This window comes from Biomphalaria glabrata, chromosome 14, assembly GCF_947242115.1.
Source record: "Biomphalaria glabrata chromosome 14, xgBioGlab47.1, whole genome shotgun sequence".
Taxonomy (NCBI): domain Eukaryota; kingdom Metazoa; phylum Mollusca; class Gastropoda; family Planorbidae; genus Biomphalaria; species Biomphalaria glabrata.
In genome coordinates this window covers 17,445,404-17,470,504 of record NC_074724.1, presented here as the reverse complement: position 1 = coordinate 17,470,504, position 25,101 = coordinate 17,445,404, and the positions used below count along the sequence as shown (strand labels likewise).

The following is a 25,101-nucleotide window of genomic DNA, read 5'->3' as shown; positions in this document are numbered from 1 at the left end:
TTTGAAAACATCACAAGGGATTTTAAACTTTAAAAAAGCCATCTGGTGGAGTTTAAAATTCAAAACCCTCCTTAGCTTGGCTACGCTCATATAATTTTGAATGTGTAATTTACTTTTTTTTATATTGAAGAGGTATTTTTAGCTTCAAAACCCACTGAAAGTGGGTTTAAACTCAATACCCCATAAGGCTACGATCAAAGGATTGTAAGTGTGAAATTTGCTTTTTTTTTATATTGAAAAGGTATTTTTTTTAGCTTCGTCTACGCCCATAATATATATATATATATATATATATATATATATATATATATATATATATATATATATATATTTCAGATATCTCTACAAATACAATGATAACAATACTGGTTTTGGTGTGTGTTCTAATTCAGTGCAAAAAATCAGGTATGCTGAAGAAAATTAAGACAATTTTCTAGTCATCACGTTTAAGAATTTTATATTGTTATTGGTTTGTTAAATTCAAAATATTTATATCATCTTAATGTTTGTAATGATTTCTTACATAAATATGTTTCTAACCTGCGATCATACGAAGTATCACATCAATGACAGTCAATGGTACGTAACCTGTGTTTAGAAAACAAAATAAACATGTATACATGCCTGACCAAGAATTTGTTATGTAAAAGGTTAGCATTAAAGTTTTCTTTATACTATTGTTTGACTCTAATATAAAGACTCTGTTCACAATAAACCTAATTAGGCTAATTATTTCATAAAGTGTCAAGCAAACTGTAAAATGCAACCATTAATACACGTTTAGAAAAAGAAGGAAATTAAATAGGATTTACTTTACACATATAATACTTATAACTAGGTATCAAAACAGTTTTTTTAAACTATTAAAATAAAAAGTTAAATATGTAATAATCAGATGTAAATTCTAACAGTCAATTTACTAATTACAGTAGCACTATCACAATAGCATGGTGCATTGAGACTGTAAAAATTAGTTACTATAATACATTGTAGAAAATTAACTCATTTATCTTCCTGAAATTTAAACTTTAATATAATCTAGACCTACTAGAGCTAGATGTAGGTCAATATTATGATCAGGATTAGTAGGCTTACTACTGGGATCAAAACTAAATCTAAATCTAGAATTAGATCTATCTAGATCTCGATGTAGAATCTAGATCTCGATCTAGGATTTAGATCTAGAATCTAGACTAGGACTAGGACTAGAATATAGATCTAGACTAGGTTTAGGTATTACCTAAATAGACTCTAGATGAAGATCATGAACTAAATCTATAGCCTAATCTAGACTAGAAATATAATCTAGATCTTCTAGAGCTGGATCTAGGTCAATTTTATGATCAGGTTTAGTAGGCTTACTACTGGGTTACAGTGCACTTGTGCTGTTCTCATCAGATTCATTTCTTGATGTGATAGCCTACTACTGCTTACATGATAAATAAATCTGCACCCGTAAGCTATTAGAAGATAAACTATTTTGTTAACTGGTTATAACTGTAAATTTTGTTAAATTTGTTAAATATAATTAAATCTAAATCTAGATCTATGTCTGGCCTCTATATATTGCAATTAAATTGATGTTAAGTGTATAGCCTAATCATGGAACTATACTAATGGAACACCAGCTTCGAGTTTTTTACAAAGCCAAAGAGAGTCGAAGTGACATCGCGCATCTTTTTCGCGCATGTTGCAATGTGGAGAAATCCATGATGATGCCAAAGAAGAAATTTACTCCGTCAGTCACTAGGATCGACCTGCAATGAGTGTAAAACTTTCGTACGCTCTATTTGATTAGATGTGTAAAAACTGTATTCATTTTCTGACTATATGATATAATAGATACAATTTTCCCGAAAAAGAGATCTTTACAAAAGTTATTTTTTTCGATCACCCTATAAAATGCCACTTTAAAAAAAAATAGAATCTAAATTCCGAAAATACAACATTTCAGTATTTCTGTGTTTGGTTTATTTACACTAAATCTGGATGAAGACCTGTCTACCGTTCGGCTAAATGCGTATTTGTTACGATATAATAAATTGCACGAAATAAAAATAAAAAATAGGAGGCCTAATACACTTTTGACACTCCAAGCTACGCATTTCTAATCAGTTTTTTTATTATTATTATCGAGAGTACTAGGCTATAGGCATACACGTCTCGTGGGAAACAAAGAAAAAGTTTATCTCGGTAATATTGTAGCCTAAATAAACTGACCAAAAAAAAAAAACCCACCATAGCCAAATCTAAAATAAAATATATCTAGAGCTAGATATTCTTGGACGAATGATATAAAATAAGTATAAATAATAAGTCATATGATACAGATCTAAATAAATAAATACTGATAAAGTCATTCTTTAATTAATTATTAGAATTACTTGACTACCAACTGGGTATTTTATTGCCAAAATACAATGTATTTTATGTGCATTTATTAAAAACAACAACCAAAAATTAAGCGTTTGACGCAACTAGATCTAATATTAGTAATATAGATTGTAGTTCTTGATCCAGAAAGCTACTTCTCTAATTCAGTTTTATAGTTTAATTCTAGTTAGATCTAGATATCTAGACCAGTAGATCTAAATCTATCCAGGGATTTTGTCATGGAATAGATCTATATACCTGCAGCCGCCTACTGATCACGATATGACAGATACTCTCTCTACTTCTAGATCTAGATTCTAGATATAACTCTAGTGGATCACAATAAAACTCAATGTGTATGTCACCGAGTTATTTTAGATATGATGAATGTCACTGTGGTTATGTTTGATGCCGTGCTATTATTGTCGGCTCATCAATGTAGGCGTGGTGGTGACATTGGGTTCCGGTTATAAATCACAGAATAATGAAATGACGCTGGATATAGCAGACACAAATAAGTTTAATATAACATGACATGGTGAATACGATATACAATTCGACCCAGGAATGGTCAGTATTAATCCAACAGAAATATCACCAATATAACGACTTAGTAACTATTCTATAACCAACTACTTTAAACATCTAACTCTACTGCTTATATCTTAAGTGACTCTATCAAGTGCTTGATACAAGATCTCTATGTTGACTGACTACCTTTAACTCTCTGGTTCACCTAAGGTCAAAAGTGTTCACCATAGGGCAACATGGGTTGTGAATAAGATTCACAATATTGAATTAACATTTACAATATAGAATTAGGGTTTCTACTCTATGACACCAACTTTGAGGTGGTGAAAGTGTACTTCCGACTTTTGTTCAACAAGTTTACTCCAAAGTATCCTAGTAAAGTCACAAAGTGTAAAGGATCATTATAGGCCCTATATTCACATAAAAAATGTATAGGCCTAAATGAATTGAATAATCAGTCACTAATTGGTGACTAATCTAAATTGTTTTTTTTTTAATGGCAAGTGGTGAAGTGTTATTGATGACTTCTGACTTGTACACAAGTTGCAGAGATTCTCGCTTTTATTTTGATGACTTGTTACGATATATAAATGATATTTAGATAAACGCAAGTACCTAGTGGAACAGAGAGGACCATTTAATATAAGGCAAAGAAGTAAGATGTTTATAATCCATCAAACTCACATGGGACTTTTTGTCATTTTTGACGGCATTTCATGCATTTACAGAAGGTACAAACTATGCTACAAAAATGATAGGCTTGTCTTTGATTCCGAAGACATACGAGGAATGCTATGTTTCCAGTGGCTACTCAGCCCCATCTGTGACCTACATATTATGACACACTGAGCACAGGCATAACCATTGTCCACCTGTGGTAGAATTAGTTTTTTTTTCTTTTTGCCGTCTACCCTCGGTAATTAAATTTCATTGGTGTATACCACACCTTTGTAAGTGACCTCCAGCTGTCTCGTTCTGAAGCTGTATGCAACCAGGTGCTCTCTTATTCTATGTCAGTTAAAGCAAGTTGGCGCCTAAGCTTGTCTTTAAAGCATTTCTGTGTGGTACTTCTTTACGTGCATATGACATGTTAGGCAAATAGGTTTTGCCTATCGGAAGGCCATTTTGGAAAGGATAGGAATTTAAAATGAAACTCCAAATATCTAGACTTCCAGTTACCAAGAAAATAAGCTTAGGTTTCAAAGAGACGACACTGGCATTTCAGCTAAGACGATCAGTAAAATAAATATCAACTTTAATTGCAGTCCACCAAACAAGATAAAAGGAAACCAGTGTGGCTTCAATAGCATTGATAATATTTAGTTTACTTTTATCTCATTTACTAGTATTACTATTTCATTGACTAAGGTTTTTTTATTGTCAAATAGGCATAAGTACATGTACTAGTTCCTGCAATTTGATGAAAAATAATAATTAAATTGTGTATAGTCTATATACAAATGTTTATAAGAGATCACAGCTTAGCTTAATTTACTTAATTTTATATAATTTTTAAGAATGCTAAGTTGGAAGTTCTGTTCTGATGAAAAAAAGTTATGAAACTAAAGTAGATGTTTATGGTTCCTTTTCAAAATTTATTTTAAAATTTGTATTTATTTTTAAATTATTTATTCATTAAAAATTAATTGTTCATTAACATTTACTTGAAGTAAAGATCAAAAACAAAAATTCAATACATGATCAGCTCTCAATTCACGCAAATCACAGCCCATCACTTAATTGTATTTACTGTCAATTCTACAGACTATTCATTTCAAAATTTTGATTTAAATTGTTATATGACCACAATCAAAGTACTGGTACCTGACATTGATGTAGGCCTAAAGCAGCTGAAATAATGACAAATTTTCATTTACTAACTTGTACTGTCATTTATTATCAGACATGTTAAAACTAATGACCTGTATATATAATTGATTAAGCAGGAGCATCTACACATCTTGAACAATAATTCTCTACAGAAAAACTTTATTCTTATCCAAACAATATACATTTACAATGAATTTAAACAAGTTAATTTATACAAATCTGTATGGCCTAAAGATTATAGTGTATTTTGAGCATTGTGTGAATACTAAGTTACATTATTACATGAAAATAGTGTACTCATTTTTTTTTAATATTCTGGGTAATAAAAATTAAAAACTAATATGATACAATAAAATTGAAGCATTAGTCAAGTTAAAAAAAAATCACTCTAGAACTATGTGAACTCTATGCTTGAGAAAAATCATTTTGAAATTAATTTTAAAAAAATTATGGTTCGTTAGTCAATGGATAGCAGCAATTTTTTAACAATTTCATGATTATCCATTCATTTCAAAATACTTATAACTGAAAAAAAAATTCACAAGGTTTAGATACAACCATTTGAAATAATGATTATATTTTTTTCTTAATTTGCTTAATTCAAATCTAATATAAACAAGATTTCCTCTATCAAGAACCTTCTGAGAGAACAACATGTATGTTTTTCTCAGTAAGTTTTGCAAAGGGAAATATGAATATTTAATTGATGTTGCTTTTTTTGCAAACATTTTCAACCTACGCACCAGGTTTTAGTTTTAAGGAGAATGCACCATATTTTATATGTTTACTTTTGTTAGATTCTTATTTTAATAAAAAAAAAAGTAAAATTCCCATTACATATTTTGCAATATATGGGGAAGATGATATAAAGTTTATCAGTTTCTGTGCCCCATGGTTAGCGAGGGTGTCATGTACCCAGCACAACAACCAACCACCTTTTGAAAAAAAAATCCCATTTCAGACCTCACAATCTATAATGCAGATGATGTTAAGGTCATTTGATTCTTTGGCCAGTGCATCATGTGGCCAGCACAACAACCAACCATCTTTACTTTCCAAAACGAAAGTCAGGTTCGGTACCCATTAGAGTTGGGTGGACTCACAACACCAAAAAATCTCAAAATTTTTAATCTGAGTCTTCACAGAGATTTAAACCCATGACTTAACCATTTAGCCATGGATCCCCAAACCGCATTTACTTATTCCTTACTATTGACATGTATTCATTAGAGTTTGGATTCTGAAATTGAAATTCCCAGTCTTAATCGAATCTAGGAACCCTCAAATCAGAAGCCAAATTCTTTACCACTCATCCACTGCTCTCCCTCTTGTTTTAATGGGGCTCAGATTAATAGTTTTCAATTACAATATCAAACAGATTTAACGAAATACTAAATCCAAACCTGTTGGCTGAATGACAGGATATACATAAATAGGTATAGAGCTTACAGTATAATATAACTTAAATTAAAATTGGTCCAAGACTTTTTTTTTGCAACTTGATGGGATTTTCCTTTCTGGTGGTGCTATGCAGGAGTCCAAGAATCTCATCTTTTTTCATAAAAGAAAGTTATCTAGGTATAAAAATAAATAAAAGGATTTAAAAAAAAAATAAATAATATGTGCGACATATGTATTGACCATGCTAAAGTATATATGTTATTAAGTATAATTATATAATTTTGATTTTCTAAAAATAGTCTGTACCTAAAAATAGCTACTGCGTTAATGTGTAGACATGGCCCTGACCTTAATAGTTATGAATTATTACTATAGGTGAAGGCAGATATTCAGTTAATTTGATGGACATTGCACTCATCTAAAAGCAACTATAACATATATTATGATTTACATTTTCATGGAATACTAGTTTTTCAAAAATACAAGTACTTCAGCTTATGAGAAAAGTGCATAGGGAAAAATTGCTGTACCTTACCTTTAAGAGGTGCAACCAATCATTGACTTTTCAGGAATGAATGCCTTTTTCTTTGCATTTCCAAATATAACTGTAATTATACAATTAGGCATATTTCCTAATTTCTTTTGAAAACATTAAAATTTAAAAATAATATTATTAAATTGAATACATTGTTGTATCAAACATACAAATTATCAGACATGCTTTTGCCTAATTTCATCTAACAGTTTATTGTAAAGGAATGGCCTGCACAACAGCCAAGGTATATTAGGCATTCATGAAAGAAGAATTTGCTTAAGAATGTTATAAAATAAAACTACAGAAAATGTTAAATTCCATCCCAGATATTTGGATGTTGCTTGACCATGAAAATCACACAATTAATAAAACATCTATTAGATAACTAAAATAAAAATTGTATAGCAGTACTTACATTAAATATTGAATTGATGCCAATATTATTAATGTCTGCCCAGAGAGTAGAAATAGTAAAAGTATGATCCTTGAGCCATTCTGGTACATCATCAGAACTGGTAGCTATTGTTATACTTATTAATAACTGAAACATTACAAACATTTTTTATTTATAATTTATCACAGACTAGAATAGAAATGTTGCCAGGAAAAATACCAATTGTTAAAACACATCTGATGATACTTGTGTAGTCTTATTACAAGTTAAAATGCACCAAAACTTCATTCATTAAATCTGATAAGAAACATATATGTATCACACAAGTCCAGGGGCGGACTGGCTATATGGGCAAACGGGCAAATGCCCGGTGGGCCGGTACCAAATGGGCCGGTCTGGTCGCGAGCAAAGAAAAAAAGATTTCAATGCAGACAACTTTAAAAAAAAAGTGACAGCAGTAAGACACAAAGGCCCGAACACGAATTAATTTTGTTTGAAATTCAACAAGAAAATCAAGAAAAATACACTATACACTGTATGTATTATCATTTGCAAAACGTTAGACTGTACTTTCTGCTATGCACAAGCGGCATAGACTGCTTTGATGTCTTCGAGGCTGTGTTTCGCCTAATCATTTTGCTGGTCGGCACGGACCTTTGATGGTTCTCCAATTTTGTTGCTCCTTCCCTCCTCGTCTTCTGATGTCTCCATTGAAAGTTAACCAAAAAGAGGGATGATAGAGGTTACATTAGAAAACATTGATATAACGCAGCAAAAAAAAATAGGCGCTACAATTAGCTCTTTAACAATACTTAATAGAAATTAACTTGAACACATACACACAGCCGCGAATTTGCAAACCTCGCAACTTTTTCACAGCTCAATATAGGCTATGGGTATAAAGTTCTACTTTCTGAGATTTGAAAAGAAATAGTAAGTTTCTTTTTGTTTGTTTTTAAAAACATAGATCTAAAAATACTACACTTAAGGCTTTAAAAAAATTATTTGATTAAAAAATAAATCTAGATCTAAATAAATCTTTATACTATTATAATTAATGGCAAACTTATGCTTAGAATGAAGTCATTAATGATGAAAATTATTACAATAATTACAATAATTTATATAGCGCTGTCACATCCGATATTTACTGAAAGGAGATTTAATTATTATTTTAAATAATGGGTCATGGTATATTCATATACAATTCGCCTTCTTGAGAATGTACTAGGAGGAAGCAAGAGCTTTTCACATTAAGTAAGTACCTCATTAACCGTTCTGCTTTCTCTTATCTTTTAATTGAATGGGTTGCCTGAGTCAGCCAGGAAAACCAATGATTTAGCATATTTTAAGTTGTAGATCTACATGCATGACATGAAATGCGTAGGGCGTAACTACCTTATTTTTTTAAAAAACGTCTGTAATCTATAAGTAATACCAAAAAGCTTCAAACTCATTAGTCTGCAATTGTATTGTTTATAGTTTCCAGACTACATACATATATAAATAGAATACATTATGTAATCCTACGAATGCATCCATCCAGTTTTCGATGCGTTATCAAACTTTATATATTTTGTTGAGAATTAGTCTTACACCTATAATTTAACACATGGGCGTAATCGGGAGGGGAGGGGTTCAAACCATTGTCTTAAGCAAATTACAGTCACCAAATTTCATGAGCGTAGGCAAAAGGGGTTTTGTGCTTATCCTCTCCTTTCCAATTCAAAAACTAAAGCATTTTACCATTTTCTACCAGTCGCTGAACTCCAGTGAATAGCAAATTTAGCGGAAGAGTAGCAGGCTAATTGCACTGTATATACCTCAGAATATGCATTTTTTAAAGCTTAAAATAACAGATATTATTCTTGGTACCGGGGTTTCGCCCCGGACTCCATTTGGGCTGCTCACAGCGCTCCCCCGCACTCCCTACCTGTCCCTTGGCAGTGTGTACTGTCTTTCCACTAATTATAGGAAGAGAGTATTGTAGGGTAGAAAAAACGTTTGAAAGAATGAAAGGTCAGAAAAAAATGAAGATTAATTACATATACACACACACTAATATATATATATATATATATATATATATATATATATATATATATATATATATATATATATATATATATATATATATATATATATATATATATATATATTATATATGTTTAAATTGCTGAGTGAGGTAAAAATCCCCCCCACACCGAAAATATATGACATGCCACTTGTGGGCCGGTTTATATGGTAATGCCCGGGTCGATTTTGATACCCAGTCCGCTCCTGCACAAGTCGAAGTTGATCAGAGTGTCATAGCAAATAATTAACTAGATACCCGGTATGTGAGTTTTATATTAAAGTACTGAATTTCAGGGGATAGAACCAACTTGACACAACATCATTTATTATTTCATGAGCTCATATGTCTAATGAATTGGGTCTGGGCATGGCATGGAATGAAAACTATTATTAAATGTTTATGGGGTGTAGGCGAGGCATGGATTATAAATTGTCTTGTATAGATTAGATTGGATAAAACTTGCCGTCTAATGTAACTTTTACTGATAGATCTGGATCAATTATAAATTTAAGGGATCTAGGCCTGTATAAATTTTATCTTTTATTTATATATTTTATGTACATATATAACTAGTCTAGATTCTATAATTATATCTTAATAATAATTTTTGTAGATGTCATATAATATCTAAAATAATAAGTATAGATCAGTAGATTTATAATTTTAGCTAGTAAATATTTTTGTATTTTAAATTACCTCAGTTTACATCAGGACTGTTTGATTCCTCTGATGCAGACACTTCTAACCCATACAACATCCTAAACATCATCCCAAACCAAACTCACCAACCACTAGCCAGATCCACTCGTGTTAAACCTAAATCTACTAAAATTAATACAACAGCCTCACTAAACAAACCTACTAAAAAAGTAATACCAAAATACCTTAAAACCTTAGTAATAAATTTTCAAAGCATTAGGAACAAAACAGCAGACTTAGAAATTTTATTAGAATGTGAGAAACCAGACATAATTGCAGGAAAAGAAACTTGGCTACATCCTGAAATTTATAATGCAGAAATTTTCAATGGTAATTATGAAATTTTTACAAAAGATAGGGCTGATAATCATGGAGGAGTTCTTTTAGCAATAAAAAACACTCTTATAGCAGAAGAAATTACCTTACCTAACTCAAAAAATATAGAATCAATATTTTGTAAAATTAATACCACCTCAACATCACTAATAATAGGCAGCATTTACAGACCACCAAATTCTAGTTTAGAATACAGGCAGGAACTATGTAATCAGATTACTACACTTAAAGAGACAAATAAAAAATGCAGTTTTTTGGATTAAGGGTGATTTCAACCTACCTGATATATATTGGAAAACACTAACAATAGATAAACACCAAAACCTTAACGACATAAATGAGGTTTTCATAGAAACTTTACACAACCTAAGTTAAGATCAAATTATTAAAAAGCCAACTAGATTAAATTACACATTAAATCTCTTCTTAACCAACAGACCATGATTAGTAGTTGATTATGATATTATCCCTGGTCTATCAGACCATGAGATCATAAAAATACACAGTTAGATAAAAGCAGTAGCTAATACAAAACCCCAAAAAATCTTACTCTGGAATAAATGTAACCTAACACAACTACACCAAGCTGCATTAAACTTTCAACAAACATTCTTATTAGAAAAGACATTAACGAACCAGTCGATGACCTCTGGAATTTCATTAAAAACCATCTTAAAAGTATTATAGAAAATCATATACCAACTAAATACACATCAACAAAATAAATAAATGCTGTTTTAATAATAGACTAAAGAAGCTTTGTAAACAGAAGGAAAACCTACATAGAAAATTTAAAGAAACTAATGCAGAAAGAGTTTACAAAAAGTATATAAAAATTAAACACTTAACCCAAAAAGTAAGCAGACAGCTGCAGAATGAATACATAAACAATGTAATATCTAAAGATAACAACAAAAACCCATGGTCATACATTAAGTCTAAGAAAATGGGAACAACAGGCATAGCGCCATTAAAAGATGAACATAACATAATACATAATGATAATAAAACTAAAGCAAACATCCTAAACAAATACTTTGCATCAGCATTCTCAGCCCCAGGAGACAAAGACATATTACTGAATTTGAACCAAGTAGACAACATAGAAGATATAGTAGTACAAGAAAATGGAATTCAAAAACTATTAGCCAACACCAAACCAAATAAAGCTTCTGGACCTGATGGTATTCCAGCTAGATTACTCAAAGAACTAAGCAATGAGCTAGCCCCAGTGTTCAAAATACTCTTTCAGTCTTCACTTAACCAGGGCAGAGCACCAAAGGACTGGAAAGAAGCTAATGTCACCCCCCTATTTAAAAAAGGAGAAAAATCTGACCCAGGAAACTACAGACCAGTATCACTTACGAGCATCACATGTAAAATCCTAGAACACACAATATGTAGTAACATCATAAACCACCTAGACAAACATAATGTCCTCACACCATACCAACATGGCTTTAGGAAATATAGATCACGTGAAACACAACTAATAGGACTAATTGATAATTTTTTAAAAGGTTTAGATAATAGTGAACAAATAGATGCTATCTTACTAGATTTTTCTAAGGCTTTTGACAAATTTCACCACCATAGTTCGCTTAAAAAATTAAAATATTTTGGCATCAATGGTCCACTGCATCAGTGGATTAAAGATTTATGATAGGGAGATAACAAACTGTAATAATAAATGGCTCTAAATCAACACCGATAACAGTAAACTCAGGTGTACCTCAAGGAACAGTCTTGGGTCCACTACTATTTTTAATTTACATAAATAATTTAATAAATTGCATTACTTCAGGAACAAAAGTCAGATTATTTGCAGACGATTGCAAAATATATAGAACAATAAAAACAACACAAGACACAGATATTTTACTAAGAGAATTAGATGAATTATAGAAATGGGAATAAAATTAGAGCATGTCTTTCCACCCAGAAAAATGTCAGTTGTTAAGAGTAACAAAAAAACTAAAACAAATTAATTCCACTTATCTTATTTATGGCAAATCAGTAACACAGACTAAAAACGCAAAATACCTAGGTGTTATAATAAATGAAAAACTGTCATGGAATCCACATATTGATGAAACTACAAAAAAATCAAACAAAGCATTAGGATTTATTAAAAGAAATTTCTATAAATGAAATAGGAACATAAAACTAAAATGTTATTTAACCTTGGTTAGGCCAATAATAGAATATGCGTCTTCCGTTTGGGACCCCTCAACTCAAGAAAACATTAAGAAACTTGAACAGACACAAAATAAATCAGTGAGATTCATAACAAACGAATATTCACATTTGACTAGAGTGTAACACCTTTAGTAAAATCACTAAATTTAGAAAGCCTTCAGGACAGAAGGCTCAAAAGTAAAGTAGCAATCATACATAAAACGCTGAACCATAATCTTCAAATACAAAAACAAAATTTAATAAAATACTCTGAAAGACACAAAGATAAAGGCACATTCCTCGTCCCATATGCTAGGACAAATTTGTACAAATAATCCTTCTTCCCTAGTGCTATTAGAGCATGGAATGGGTTGCCTGAGCTAGCCAGGAAAACCAGTGACTTGGCAGAATTTAAGTCATTGGTAAATATGCATGACTAAATGCATGACGCGTAGGACGTAATCATCTTTTTTTTTTTAAGTACCGCCTGTATTATATAAGATAAGAAGATAAGAATTTAGATCAGTAGATTTATTATTTTAGCTAGTAAAATATTTTTATATTCTAAATCTAAACTGGATCTAGATCTAATTATTCTAGAAGCTTAGATCTAGAAGACTAGCTGTCAAGATTTGACTACACTAAGGCTAATGTACTAGCTTAGTAGGCCTACTAGATAGATCAAGAGACATAGTACTAATAGACTTTTGACTCGTTGGGCATCTCAAATCAGCTACAGACTTAAGAGACAATTTAGGAAGGTGAATTTCGATCCAATTCCAGGATCTACAATCTACATGTTAGAGTCTAGCTATAGATGCTAGATCTAGTCTAGAGGGCTAATCAATTAAAATCAATCATTTCTAAAGTTTGTAAAATTATATATAGATCTAATCTATCTATTTATAATATAGAAATCCATATCTACTTTTTTTATATTTAAAATGATTTGGCTGATGATATTTATTATTTTTATTGAGACATTGACATACAAGTTACAAACATACAAAGTAACAAAATAATTAGATCCTATACTAACTTATAGTTATAGACTCTAATTATACCGTTATTGTATTAAACCTTCAAGTTTACGTTCCACTATCTTGACTTGACTATATTGACTACAAAGGGAACTATTATTATAGATCTAGATTATTATCTATGATGATGATGATTATTAACTGGTAGATCTATCAGTATAATACACTGCATTCGTTTCATTCACTGTCTGTATCAATAATCGTGTGATGTGAAAGTGAAATCTAGATCTAGTCTAGATAGAATTGATAGATTATAGATCTAAAAATATTCATATTGATCTCATGTATGGTCTAGATCTAGGGAAAATAGAGTGGATCTCATGACTATATTAGATCTATTGAGTTTTTTTTTATCTTTAAATAGATCTAGACCTTAGTTTAGGTGTTGTAGATCTAGATTATTCTAGATATAAGAGATCTATAGATATGTTCCGGTTTTTTAAAAATGCGCATTCGAAATTTAAAATACCCAAATTTAAGTATTAATATACCCATATTAACAGCTGGCTGGCAAAAAGGATGACTCCTCAATACTGTGAAAAGACGATAACTGCTTGAGTTGGTTTGGAATTGTAATTTGTAAGACTAACTTAAATTAAAAAAATATCCTTAAGAGAGAGAAAGAAAAAAGGTTTGTCAGAAGAAAAGCTGTCTGGACTACGCAAATAATGGACCAGCCTCTCTCTCTTGATATCTTGTTAAGAACATTGGTGACCGGGAAAAGTGGAGAATTTGGTTACGCGGGACAGATGATAATGATTTCATGTAGGCCTACATAAAAAAATCCAGATTTTGTGTAAAATACCCAAATGTGAAAGTACTGAAAAAAATCTATTTTAATGGGGTGGCCTTAAAAAATAACTTTTGTGACGATCCCTTATTCAGAAAAATTTTATAAATCACACAACATTGTGAGAAAATGGATAAAGTTTTTAGAGATCTAATCAAATAAATCGTAGGAAAGTTTTACTCTCATTGCAAAACAGTCGAAGTGACTGGCGGAGTAAATTTCTTCTTTTGCATTCTCATGAATTTCTCAATATTGCACCATGCGCGAAAAAAGATGCGCGACGGCACTCCGCTGGTAAAAACTAGGAGCTGTTGTTCCATTAGTATAGTTCCATGGCCTAATGAGGATATGTAACAACTGCGCATTATAAAGTAATTCGTTTTATTAAACTTACAAATGAAAGGAAGTTCGTATTAAAATTCTTTTTAAAAACAACATTTGAATCAGTATTCTATTCCATAAGTTAGTTAATAAATGGAAAATCTATTTTATAATTATCCATTGTGACATTAGATTCAAATTTTGTGTACCACTGTAACGACCCGATTTAGATCACTCAATGTATCACTCAGGTCCAAGCATTTAATTAATTTATTGTAATATTTTAGCAATCAATTTTCTTAGCTAAGCCAATCAAGCGCTAAAAACACAGCCACCACCCCTCCAGTCCGAACCACCCCCTTTGGCACCGACGTCACAGTTTACTACTACCATCTTGACACTTGCCACACTAGACTCTTGACAAGAGTATACTCCCTCTATCTATCTTGGCAAACATCCGTTAACCCTCCCACAGTTCCGGGAGCGGCTGGTCACTTCAAAGTGTTAATTCAACTCAACACCTCGTCTCGGGCGGCGATCTCCCCGATTGTCAAGCGCTAAGCCATTAGCAAGGTTAAATCTACCTTGCCCCGGGCACCTCCGATCATCTCCCCCCTCTTTTTGTTCTCTGACCACCTGGGCAATTTGTTCTGGACTTTCAACTCGCGCCTTCGCGCGATGTTTATCTCCCGGAAACTTTCGTCACGGTCAAGCGGCGATCTCTTTGTCGAAAGACGCCAGATAGTCTGTGCCACGTTAGCGACCACACACCCCCCTCGCCACGTGTATATGGACAAAATTTCAGTGCCAGAGTCATTTACGCTGGAAAACTGACAGGGAGCGCATCGGTCTTTTACTTGAGCTCTACATATTTTCATCCCCTATTTCTTACACTTTGGATTGGTGGTGTGTAGCTTAGTAAAGTGCTTGAGAACCATCTTACTTAGTAATGTTTATATTTGTTTGTGAATTTAGTTGCTGCATTATTTGTGTACTTATTTGTGTATTTCTTTTCTTGGATAATGTAAGTAGATTACATTATGTATTATATTTTATATCCTGACTTTTACTGCTGAATAGTCAAAGTCATACTTGTATCTAAACTAGAATTCATTGGTAATTTTTACCACATGTATTTAGCTATTTAGCTCTTTAGCTATTATTAATTTATCGGTGATAAATTATCGCTCAGCATGAGCCCCTAGTGCAGCGGTTCTCAACCTTTTATGCTCGGCAACCCTTTTTTACAATCCCCCACTTGGCCGCGACCCCCCCCCCCCCCCGCACACACACACAGCATTAGAGATTAGACAATAACAATCCATTTTTTCAATGGTCTTTAGCGACTCCTGGTAAATCGTCAATCGACTCCCAAGGGTGTCGCGATCCACAGGTTAAGAACACTTGCCTTAGAGTATCGTATATACTCTTAAGCGAGCAATTGTTGTATATATATTTATATATAAATTTTATTTCGAAAACAGCTCTAACGATTTTCTTTAAAATTTCAAGTTATGTGCATATTAATGAGAAAAAAATTCTCAACTCATTGGTCACATCGGAAAAACTCGAGGTCGACCGTTATATCGGTTTGAAAATGTCTTATTATCGAAAAATTATCTTTGGCTAGAATGTTTTATGAATGAAATTTTCTATATGACGTCAATGGGAAAAAAACTTAACATCAGTTACATCACTAGGCTCACAGCAGTACACTACGACTTTTCTTCGCAAACAAGAAAAGGTTTTAATGATTCAATTGGCGTAATTAAACATTTGCGCACCATCTTATTGATCCATTATGAAACTATGTGTGAGCAGGTCAGGAGGCGATGAGTGGAGACATTTTCTCTGCTCAACATTAAATTATTAACAGTAGGCAGAAGTTAGCGTTAGTGGGTGGGTTTCATCTGTGACACCTCAGTCTTCGTCCAAGGGGCTAGAGTCACCTAAGTAACCAGACATACTAACCTAAACTAAATGAAAGCACCAACGAAACTTTACTTGAAATTAAATACTAAAATGAAAGTTTATTTACGTACAAAAGAAATAAATCAATTATAAAATATAATATATACACTATAATCACTATAACTAAACCCAGCAATTAACTAAAATCCTCTAGATCTATGTTACTACAAATACTAACAAACTAAATCCACCACCTATCTAAGTTACTCCAACTATCTAACTAAATCACTACAACTACTACACTAGACCTAGATCTACACAAACACACTACAATAAACTAGTCTATATCTACAATATCCTACTACTACAACCAACCCATAACACTAACACTAAAACAAGAACACCTTAGTTAGTACCTTACTATTATTGTTACTTCACTAAGAACAGACTAAGCCATTAAGGCTTCTAAGGCAACACTAGTAGTCACTACACTTTTGACCCTACAGAAACAAAATAACACTAGTCTAGATCTACAGCAATATTAGATACAGCATCATGTATTTCAGCAGTAACACAGCAGTAATAATAGCAGGCCGTCCCAGGTACAGAAATATAGAAATGATTAAATAATCATGCCATATCACTAAGATCATCAAGTGATCATCATCATCACACAGACAGCGATATACTTTACTGACCGCTGGTCAACTGTCCACTCAACTGTTTTAAGACATCATGCACATAGCAATATATACTATATACTAACCCATATAAAAATATGCGGAAGTACAATTATAAAATCTGACACTACCTATAAAAAAGAATATACAGAACAGCTATAGCCTATGAAAATACACAAAAAAAAAAAAAAAAAGCTCTGGGAGCGAAAGCTCACATTCATCCCACCTTAAATTTTTGCGTCCTCGCAAAACAAAATACTAACAAATTACTAACAATATAATACACATAGTGTTCAAACCTTCCATCAATTGGAAAAAGATACATTACACAAAATATTAGAGCTTCAACAATATGACAAAAAGTACATAATAATAATGCATCATATTACATAGAAGTATAGCAGCATGTTAAAAAAATACATTACGAATACAAGAATCCATAAGGTGAGGAAACAAACTTCATTTCCTCCTCCCTTACATATCTGTACGTACTGCCATCTTCTTCTTCTACCATGTATCATCCAGAGGCGTATTTTGGCACAGCAGTAATTATGTAACACAAGGGTTCATACTGCATGAATTGTCTGCCCTGGCCTCTGACTCTTCGCTCGACTAGAACTAGGCATCCAATGTTCAGAAGATCATTTCTTTCCCTCTGCAACTCAGGAATCTCATGGGAAAGCAATGTTGAAACAGGTTAAACCGGGCTTAGCTGTAGGAAAGGATTTGTTTCCCTACCTCTTTCTGCAGTGTTGGATCGCCTAGGATTATGTGGCACCTTAACCGACAATTCTGTTGGCTCGGGAGCAGGTTGCAGTTGTACTGCCTGTGGTTGTTCTACTGAGGCAGCCTGAATGTTGTTCACTGCTGCAGTGATATTAGGGCAAGCCCGGGTGAAGTGGTCCCGGCTTCCACAATTCAAGCTGTTGCTTCTAGAAGGGTGTTGCTGGTGAGCCCGGTTCCCTTGCTTCTTTCGCTGACCTTAGAACCTGTTCTTCAGCCTTCAATTTCTTGCCAGATGGCCAGGTTTGCCACATGTGTAGCATTTCCTGTTTTCCCTCAGTGGCCTCTTCTGGCTAAAGGTGCGCTTTGGTTGCCTTCCCGGTTGCGATGTTATCTGACTCACATTGCCGCTAATGGGATCGGGTTGATGATTGTTGCAGTGGGGACAGCTATAATTCTGTGGCCCCGAAAGTTGTTGGTGCGCAATCTGGGCTGCAAATTCCTCCAATTGCTTGGAGAGAGCAGCTAGCTGGTCTCCAATTTTAATTTCATTGCATGTCACCTTGGTTATAACTTTATACAGTAGGCAGATGTTAGCGCTACTGCGTGGGCTAAATCTGTGACACCTCAGTCTACGACCAAGGGGCTAGATTCGCCTAAGTAACCAGAAATAATACTAACCTAAACAAAAAGAAAGCAAAAACAAACTTTAATTGAAATTATATAAGACAAAATGAAACTTTATTTACATAAAAAATAAATCAATAATAAAATATATACACTTATACACTAACCACTTTAAATGAACCCAGCAACTAACTAAGAACCTCTAAATCTACGCCACTACAAACACGAACAAACTAACAAAACCAACTATCTAACACAAACTGATAAAACCAAATCTAACTAGATCACTACAACTACTACACTAGACCTAGATCTACACAAACACACTACAATAAACTAGTCTAGATCTACAGCAACAATTATATCAGGGCAGCAATATTAGATACATCATGTATTTCAGCAGTAACACAGGAGTAATAATAGCAGGCCGTCCCAGGTAAAGAAATATAGAAATAATTAAATAATCATATGCCAGATCACTGAGATCATCAACTGTCGCAGAGACAGCGATATACTTTACTGACCGCTGGTCAACTGTCCACTCAACTGTTTTAAGACATCATGTACATAGCAATATATACTAACCCGCACTAACCCATATAAAATATGCGGAAGTACAATTATAAAATCTGACTTTAACCTATAAAAAAGAATATACAGAACAGCTATAGCCTATGAAAATACACAGACAAAAAATAGCTCTTGGAGCGCAAACTCACATATGGAAAAAAAATAATGAAATTAAATACCTTTATGTATGTATGTAGGCTTTATAAATTGTTTACAATTTAAATGCGTACGCCCCTAGGTAGCTTCTACTTTGTTATTATGTTGCTGGTGAATTATTGCAATGTGTTAAAGCTTCGTAGTCTATGTCCCATTCCAAAATATAGGAAATGGTCATAACACAGCTTATCTATGCCTTACTTGCACAACATTTCCGGGGCGCTATGCCAAATGGATTGCGCCCGGACCAGTAAGGGTAGGGATAAGGATAATAAAGATTTTGTATTAGAAAATACATTCGTATTTGCATTACATTTTTATTAAATGAAAGCTGACGATGCCGTTTTTTTATATCACACGTAGGACTAGCGTTTGCTTGACACCACAAAATGACAACTTTGTCTTTTTAAGGACATTTTTATTAGTTTCACGAGATTTCCAGGAGCCTAAGGCTGGCCCTGATGATATCCAGCTCGCGGTCAACGAATTTTCATCGCGCTGCTGCTTTTTTTGGTTAACCTATAAACCTCGGTAAAACAGAAGTCACCCAATAAAACCTACTCAGCCCAAAGATCACAGCGCATAGACATCCCTTAAAGTGGAATATAACTTCACATTATCTGGGAAGCATAGTATCAAATGACGCATTGCTTTAAAGAGAGGTTGATATGTGATCAGGAATAGTCGTGCTTTTGGACGCCTCCAAGCTAGAGTGTGGCGAAATAAATAAGTCTACAAAATCAGTGTCAACCAATGATTCTCTCAACCCCTCTATGTGGATCTGAGACATGAGTACTTTATAGAAAGCAACTAAGACTTCTTGAACGACTTGACCAAAGACCGCAATACAAACAGCGATATTCTTGCAAAATGGTATGAACTTCTTATAATCCGACAGTCACGCTTTGCAGGGCACTTATTCCGTATGGGGGACGAACATATTTTAGGCAATCTTTTTTTTTATAGTAAGCTCAAAAGGTTGTCGCAGTAACAGAGATGCCTCACAATAACGCTTCTTTAGAATACTAACGCGATGTTTTTAAGTCTCTTAGAAAAAAATGTGTGATTTTATTTTTTTTACTAGTTGCACGTTTTACACTATAAAGTAGAGATTTTGCATCACTTGATGATTCTTACTAAAGCCATAATAATAAAGCTTGTCTTCGAGTCCGAAGATTATTGAGGAATGCAGTATTTCCCGTAGCTGCGCAGCCCCAGCTGTGACCTACATATTTTGCCACATCCAGGGCAAGCATAACCATTGTCCGCAGGTGGTCGATCTAGATTTTCTTTTCGCCGTCTGCGTTTGTCCTCGGCAGCAGATTTTCTTTTGGTCTCAAATGTGTATCTCGCGGCCTTCGTGAGTGACCTCATGCTGTCTCGTTCGGAGGCTGCATACAACCAGGTGCTCTCTTCTATGTCAGCCAAGGAAAGTTGACGCCTAAGCTGGTCTTTGAAAAATTTCCGTGGAGCGCCTCTGTTACGTCGACCACCTTTTAGCTTACCAAAAAAAGACTGCCTTTGGCATACGTTCGTCTCCCTACGTGCCCTACTCAGTGCAACTGTCGTACCATAAGAAGTCCCTCTATACTGTCCATACCGGCGTTGGCAAGGATATCGCTGTTTGTAGTGCGGTCTTGCCACTGTATGTCCATGATGGAGCGCAAGCATCTTTGGTGAAAGCACTCAACAAGTCGTAGTTGTTTTCTGTAAAGTGTCCATGTCTCAGAGCCATAATGAATATATTATATGCAATATTGAATGTCAGAAAGTAACCATTTTAGAAGTTATACTGCAAAGACTTTCTTCCAAGCCTATAATAGCCCAATAGTTTTACACGAAAGCAATGTAAAACGTTAAGACGTAAGCTGTGGTTTTCTATAGACCTACTGTTAGGGGGACTTTCTATTCTAATAGCCATGTACAATTACATTGAGAACTGACAGAACAAAAAAGCAACTCTTCAGATTGATAGTCTTTACCCGATCGTTCATTTTCGTAATTACAACAATATTCCCAATATTCGGGTATTTATACTTCTTTTTCATCCGAGCGAGGCTCGGTCACCTGATATTTCTTATTAATTAATTCTTGGCAGGGAATTATCATAACATTTCTGTAAACATGTCTTATTACTAAGTAAGTATTTTATCTCATTCCTTTGTAAGGAATCCCGTAATTATTTATGTACTATATTTACCGCCCTTTCATGTCATTTCTCTAAGCGATGTACGTAATGATCTCACCGTGACTGGTGTACATTACTCATATTACATTATTACTTATCACAGTTTGTTATTTCCCTATTATGGGATCCAACCTTATTATAATTGTCATCTCCCCTGATGGGATACGATATTTATTTGTTAGCTCCCTTTGTTATTTATGAAACTAGTTTATAGTATCTCTACATCATTCTGAAGATGTCCTTCACGGAAAGGCATCTACGTCCCAGTGGTATCATTATGGCTAAACCGATTTGTACCTCATGTATTTGCAGCTTTTATTTATAGGCAACCTCCACTTGGTGTCCTATCAACCAAACGCTGATAACAGATTTGTTGGCACCAGATCTGCAGATACTAGTCTTATTTATCTTCATAAGTGTCCAAGTAGCAACGCTAGCTACAGACTCGTCACCGGTTTGACTGAATGGTAGCCGCATCTGAGCTCTGCAGCTATACACGTTGGACTGCACCCGGAGCCTGGATCTACTACGCCAGCCCACCAGCAGACAGCATCAGCACCAGCCACACTAGTCTCATCAGTGCAGCACCGGACTCAAAGCTAAGCAAACACTCTAATGACACTCAGATCACTTGGTTCTCGAATCTAACGATGATAGACTTATACATGTATTTACGCTAGATCCCAATCTAACCTTTCCAATTTAAATTATTTCTCTTGTATAATAAAATGTACATAATTTTACATCTTAGCATTTGTTGCTTGCATTGTAACACTGTGCCTGTAGATTATATGTGCAAGTGTGGGTTCTCAAATCATAAAACCCTTTAGACACCCAAAACGGCCGAATTTCAATCCACCTTGTCACAACCAATGCACGAATCTATGAATGAAGCTTGATTTATTAATGAAGAAGCATGTAACCTTTTATAAGACTTTCTTTTCCTGAAGTTTTTCATTTAACAGTCAAGTAGTTTTTTTGAAAAATCTGCTTGCATATATAATTTAAAAAAATAAATGATTCAATTTCGAAAAAGAAAAAAAGGATTCATTGCATCCTAACTTTGAATGATCTAAAATAACTTGATGTCCGATTTTCTTTTTCTTCTCTAGTTTCTGATATCTAAATGGGACGAACGGACGGACCTTTCGGGGGACACTAAAAATAATAGTTCATGCATAACCATTGACAGCAGGTTGTCGATTTAGATTTTCTTTTCGCCGTCTGCGTCTGTCCTCTGCAGCGAATTTACTTTTGGTCTCGTTCTGAGGCCTCCAGCTGTCTTGTTCTGAGGCCGCATGCAACCAGGAGATCTCTTCTATTTTAGCTAAAGCAGGTTGGCGCCAAAGCTGGTCTTTGAAGCGTTTTTCCGTGGGACACCTCTGTTACGTCGACCACCTTTTAGCTCACCAAAAAAAGACTGCCTTTGGCATAAGTACGTCTCCCATACGGGATACGTTCTCTGACCAGCGTAATTGTCGGACCAAAAGAAGTCCCTCTATAATGTCAATACCGGCGTTCGCAAAGACATTGCTGTTTGTAGTGCGGTCTTGCCTCCGTATGTCCATGATAGAGCGAAATCATCTATGATGAAAGCGCTCAAGTAGTCTTAGTTGCTTTCTGTACAGTAACTATGTCTCAGATCCATATAGAAAGGTTTAGAGAATCATCGTTTGGTAGACATTGATTTTTGTAGGCAGGCGGAACGATACATTCCGCCAAACTCTAGCCTGAAAGCGTCAAAAAGCGCTACTGGCCTTGGCCAGACGGTTATTAACTATCCTTAATATCCTGGCTTCATTTGATACTATACTTCCTAGGTATGTAAAGTGGTCTACAAGTTAAGGGGCTGTCCATTTACGGCAATCTTTAGTGCTGAGTAGGTTTTATTGGGAGACTTCTCTTTTCCCAATGCTTATAAATAAAAGAGGCTGTGATAATGCGGCAGCGTATGCAAATTCGTTGACCGCGTCCTTTAATTTTGTATGGAACTGTAGAAGATTGAGCACATTGCCGCCCGAACGAAATTATATATATATATACTAGACAGATATTACCCGTTGCCTGTAGTGCATTATAATTAAAGCGAATGCATGAATTCATGAATAAAACATATTATGAATGGACCTAAAATTAGCTAATTGACCTGAATTCATTTTTTTATGAAAACATTGGTGATCAAATTTAGATCTATGTAAAAATGCTTTATAAAAAAAATTGAATGTTAATTCGATTAAAATATGAAATGAATGGACTATAATTAATATGTTCATGTGTTTAATTATAAAACTATCTTTGAGAAGAGAAGTTCTATCATCTTAGAGTTGAAAAAAAAAAGTTTTAGACCTAGAAATAGAGAGAAGTGTAACATTTCTCGTAATGTCTAATGAAAGAATGTTCGTCAGAAATTTTAAATTCGCAGATATAAGAAACGAAGTTATGTAAAAATGCATTTGAAACTCAAATTTAAATGTTAATTGTATTAAATAATGCAATCAATAGACTTTATTTTGTATTTTCATGTGTCTAAGTAAGAAACTATCTTCACAAAGTGTAGTTTCTAAAATTAGATCTAGATCTAGAACTTTTCAATCTTTTCATGTAAATATGGTATACATAGCCTAGCTCGATGAAGTTATAATACTTTTTTTGAGGGTCTTATGTTTGTTTTAGGTCTTCATTACATACACTACGGTCTAAGTTAGTACCCAAGTAACATTTATGCCAAGTTTTATTAAGATTGGTCGAACAGTTTTGATTTCTTTTTGTAACATACAAACATACATACACACGCCTTACTTTCTACTTTATAATATAGATATGTATGTATATATATATATATTTTAAATAAACTCGACCACAATATATTGTGGGCGTGTTTATTTTAAAAAATTACCTAATTATTCTTTTGTAGTTTGGTAATTTATCATTTAAGCAAATGTTTTGTTTAGCATAATCAGAATATATTATTTATTGTTTTCTTTTTCAGACACACTTCAGATGTACTCGGAAGATACACAAGTTCTAACATTTTACTGCCCAACTTTTACTTCTGCAACTGTTGATTTATATCTTGTCATGGATAACATAGAAAACCTTCTATATACTTGCATAACTACAACAAAACTATGTAGTAGTTTATCTAACGGAGGAGCTGCTTTGTTCAACAGTAGTGGTTCTTATTTCCAATTCAACCCAACAAACACAGCACAAATTCGTTTAGTTAGAGGAATAATTTGTGTGTTTATGTATTATAACTACACTATATCAAATTATACTGAGGATGTTGTAATTATAGGTAAGCTTTTTAATATTTTATTCCAAATTAAGATTCCGAAGGCAATATGGGTCACAATTGTATAGTGATACTTAATAAAATACAAAATAAGTATTGCGGCGAAATGTTTTATATGTAACTACTTTTGTAGTAATTTTCGTTGATTTTGAATTAATTTCAAGTTGGACATTTAAATATCTAGGCTTAGTAATAATAATAAAAAAAATAATAATTTAGTAATAATAGAAATAATAATTTCTTAAATATGTATTACTTTTGACATTAAATAAGCAATATTATTTTTTAAAATATAAACAGATTAACGTTATTTAAATATCTAGGCTTAGTAATAATAATAAAAATAATAATTTAGTAATAATAAAAAAATAATTTCTTAACTCTTTATTAATTTTGACATAAAATAAGCAATATTATTTTTTAAAAATATAAACAGATAAACGTTA

The 25,101-nt window shown here is 33.4% G+C and overlaps 1 protein-coding gene across 2 annotated transcripts in view; it reads left to right on the top strand.

The window, feature by feature from the left end:
- The first annotated feature begins 340 nt into the window (after positions 1–340).
- Positions 341–25,101, top strand: part of LOC129922897 (uncharacterized) — a 92,421-nt gene continuing 67,660 nt past the window's right edge. For both annotated transcript variants that reach the window (XR_008774854.1, XM_056011079.1), the window contains exons 1-2: positions 341–405; positions 24,350–24,658. Coding sequence is in view for 1 of the 2 variants with exons in the window: in XM_056011079.1 (XP_055867054.1) it covers positions 354–405; positions 24,350–24,658 (361 nt within the window). In the remaining variant the exon portion in view is untranslated. The remainder of the gene's footprint in view (positions 406–24,349; positions 24,659–25,101) is intronic.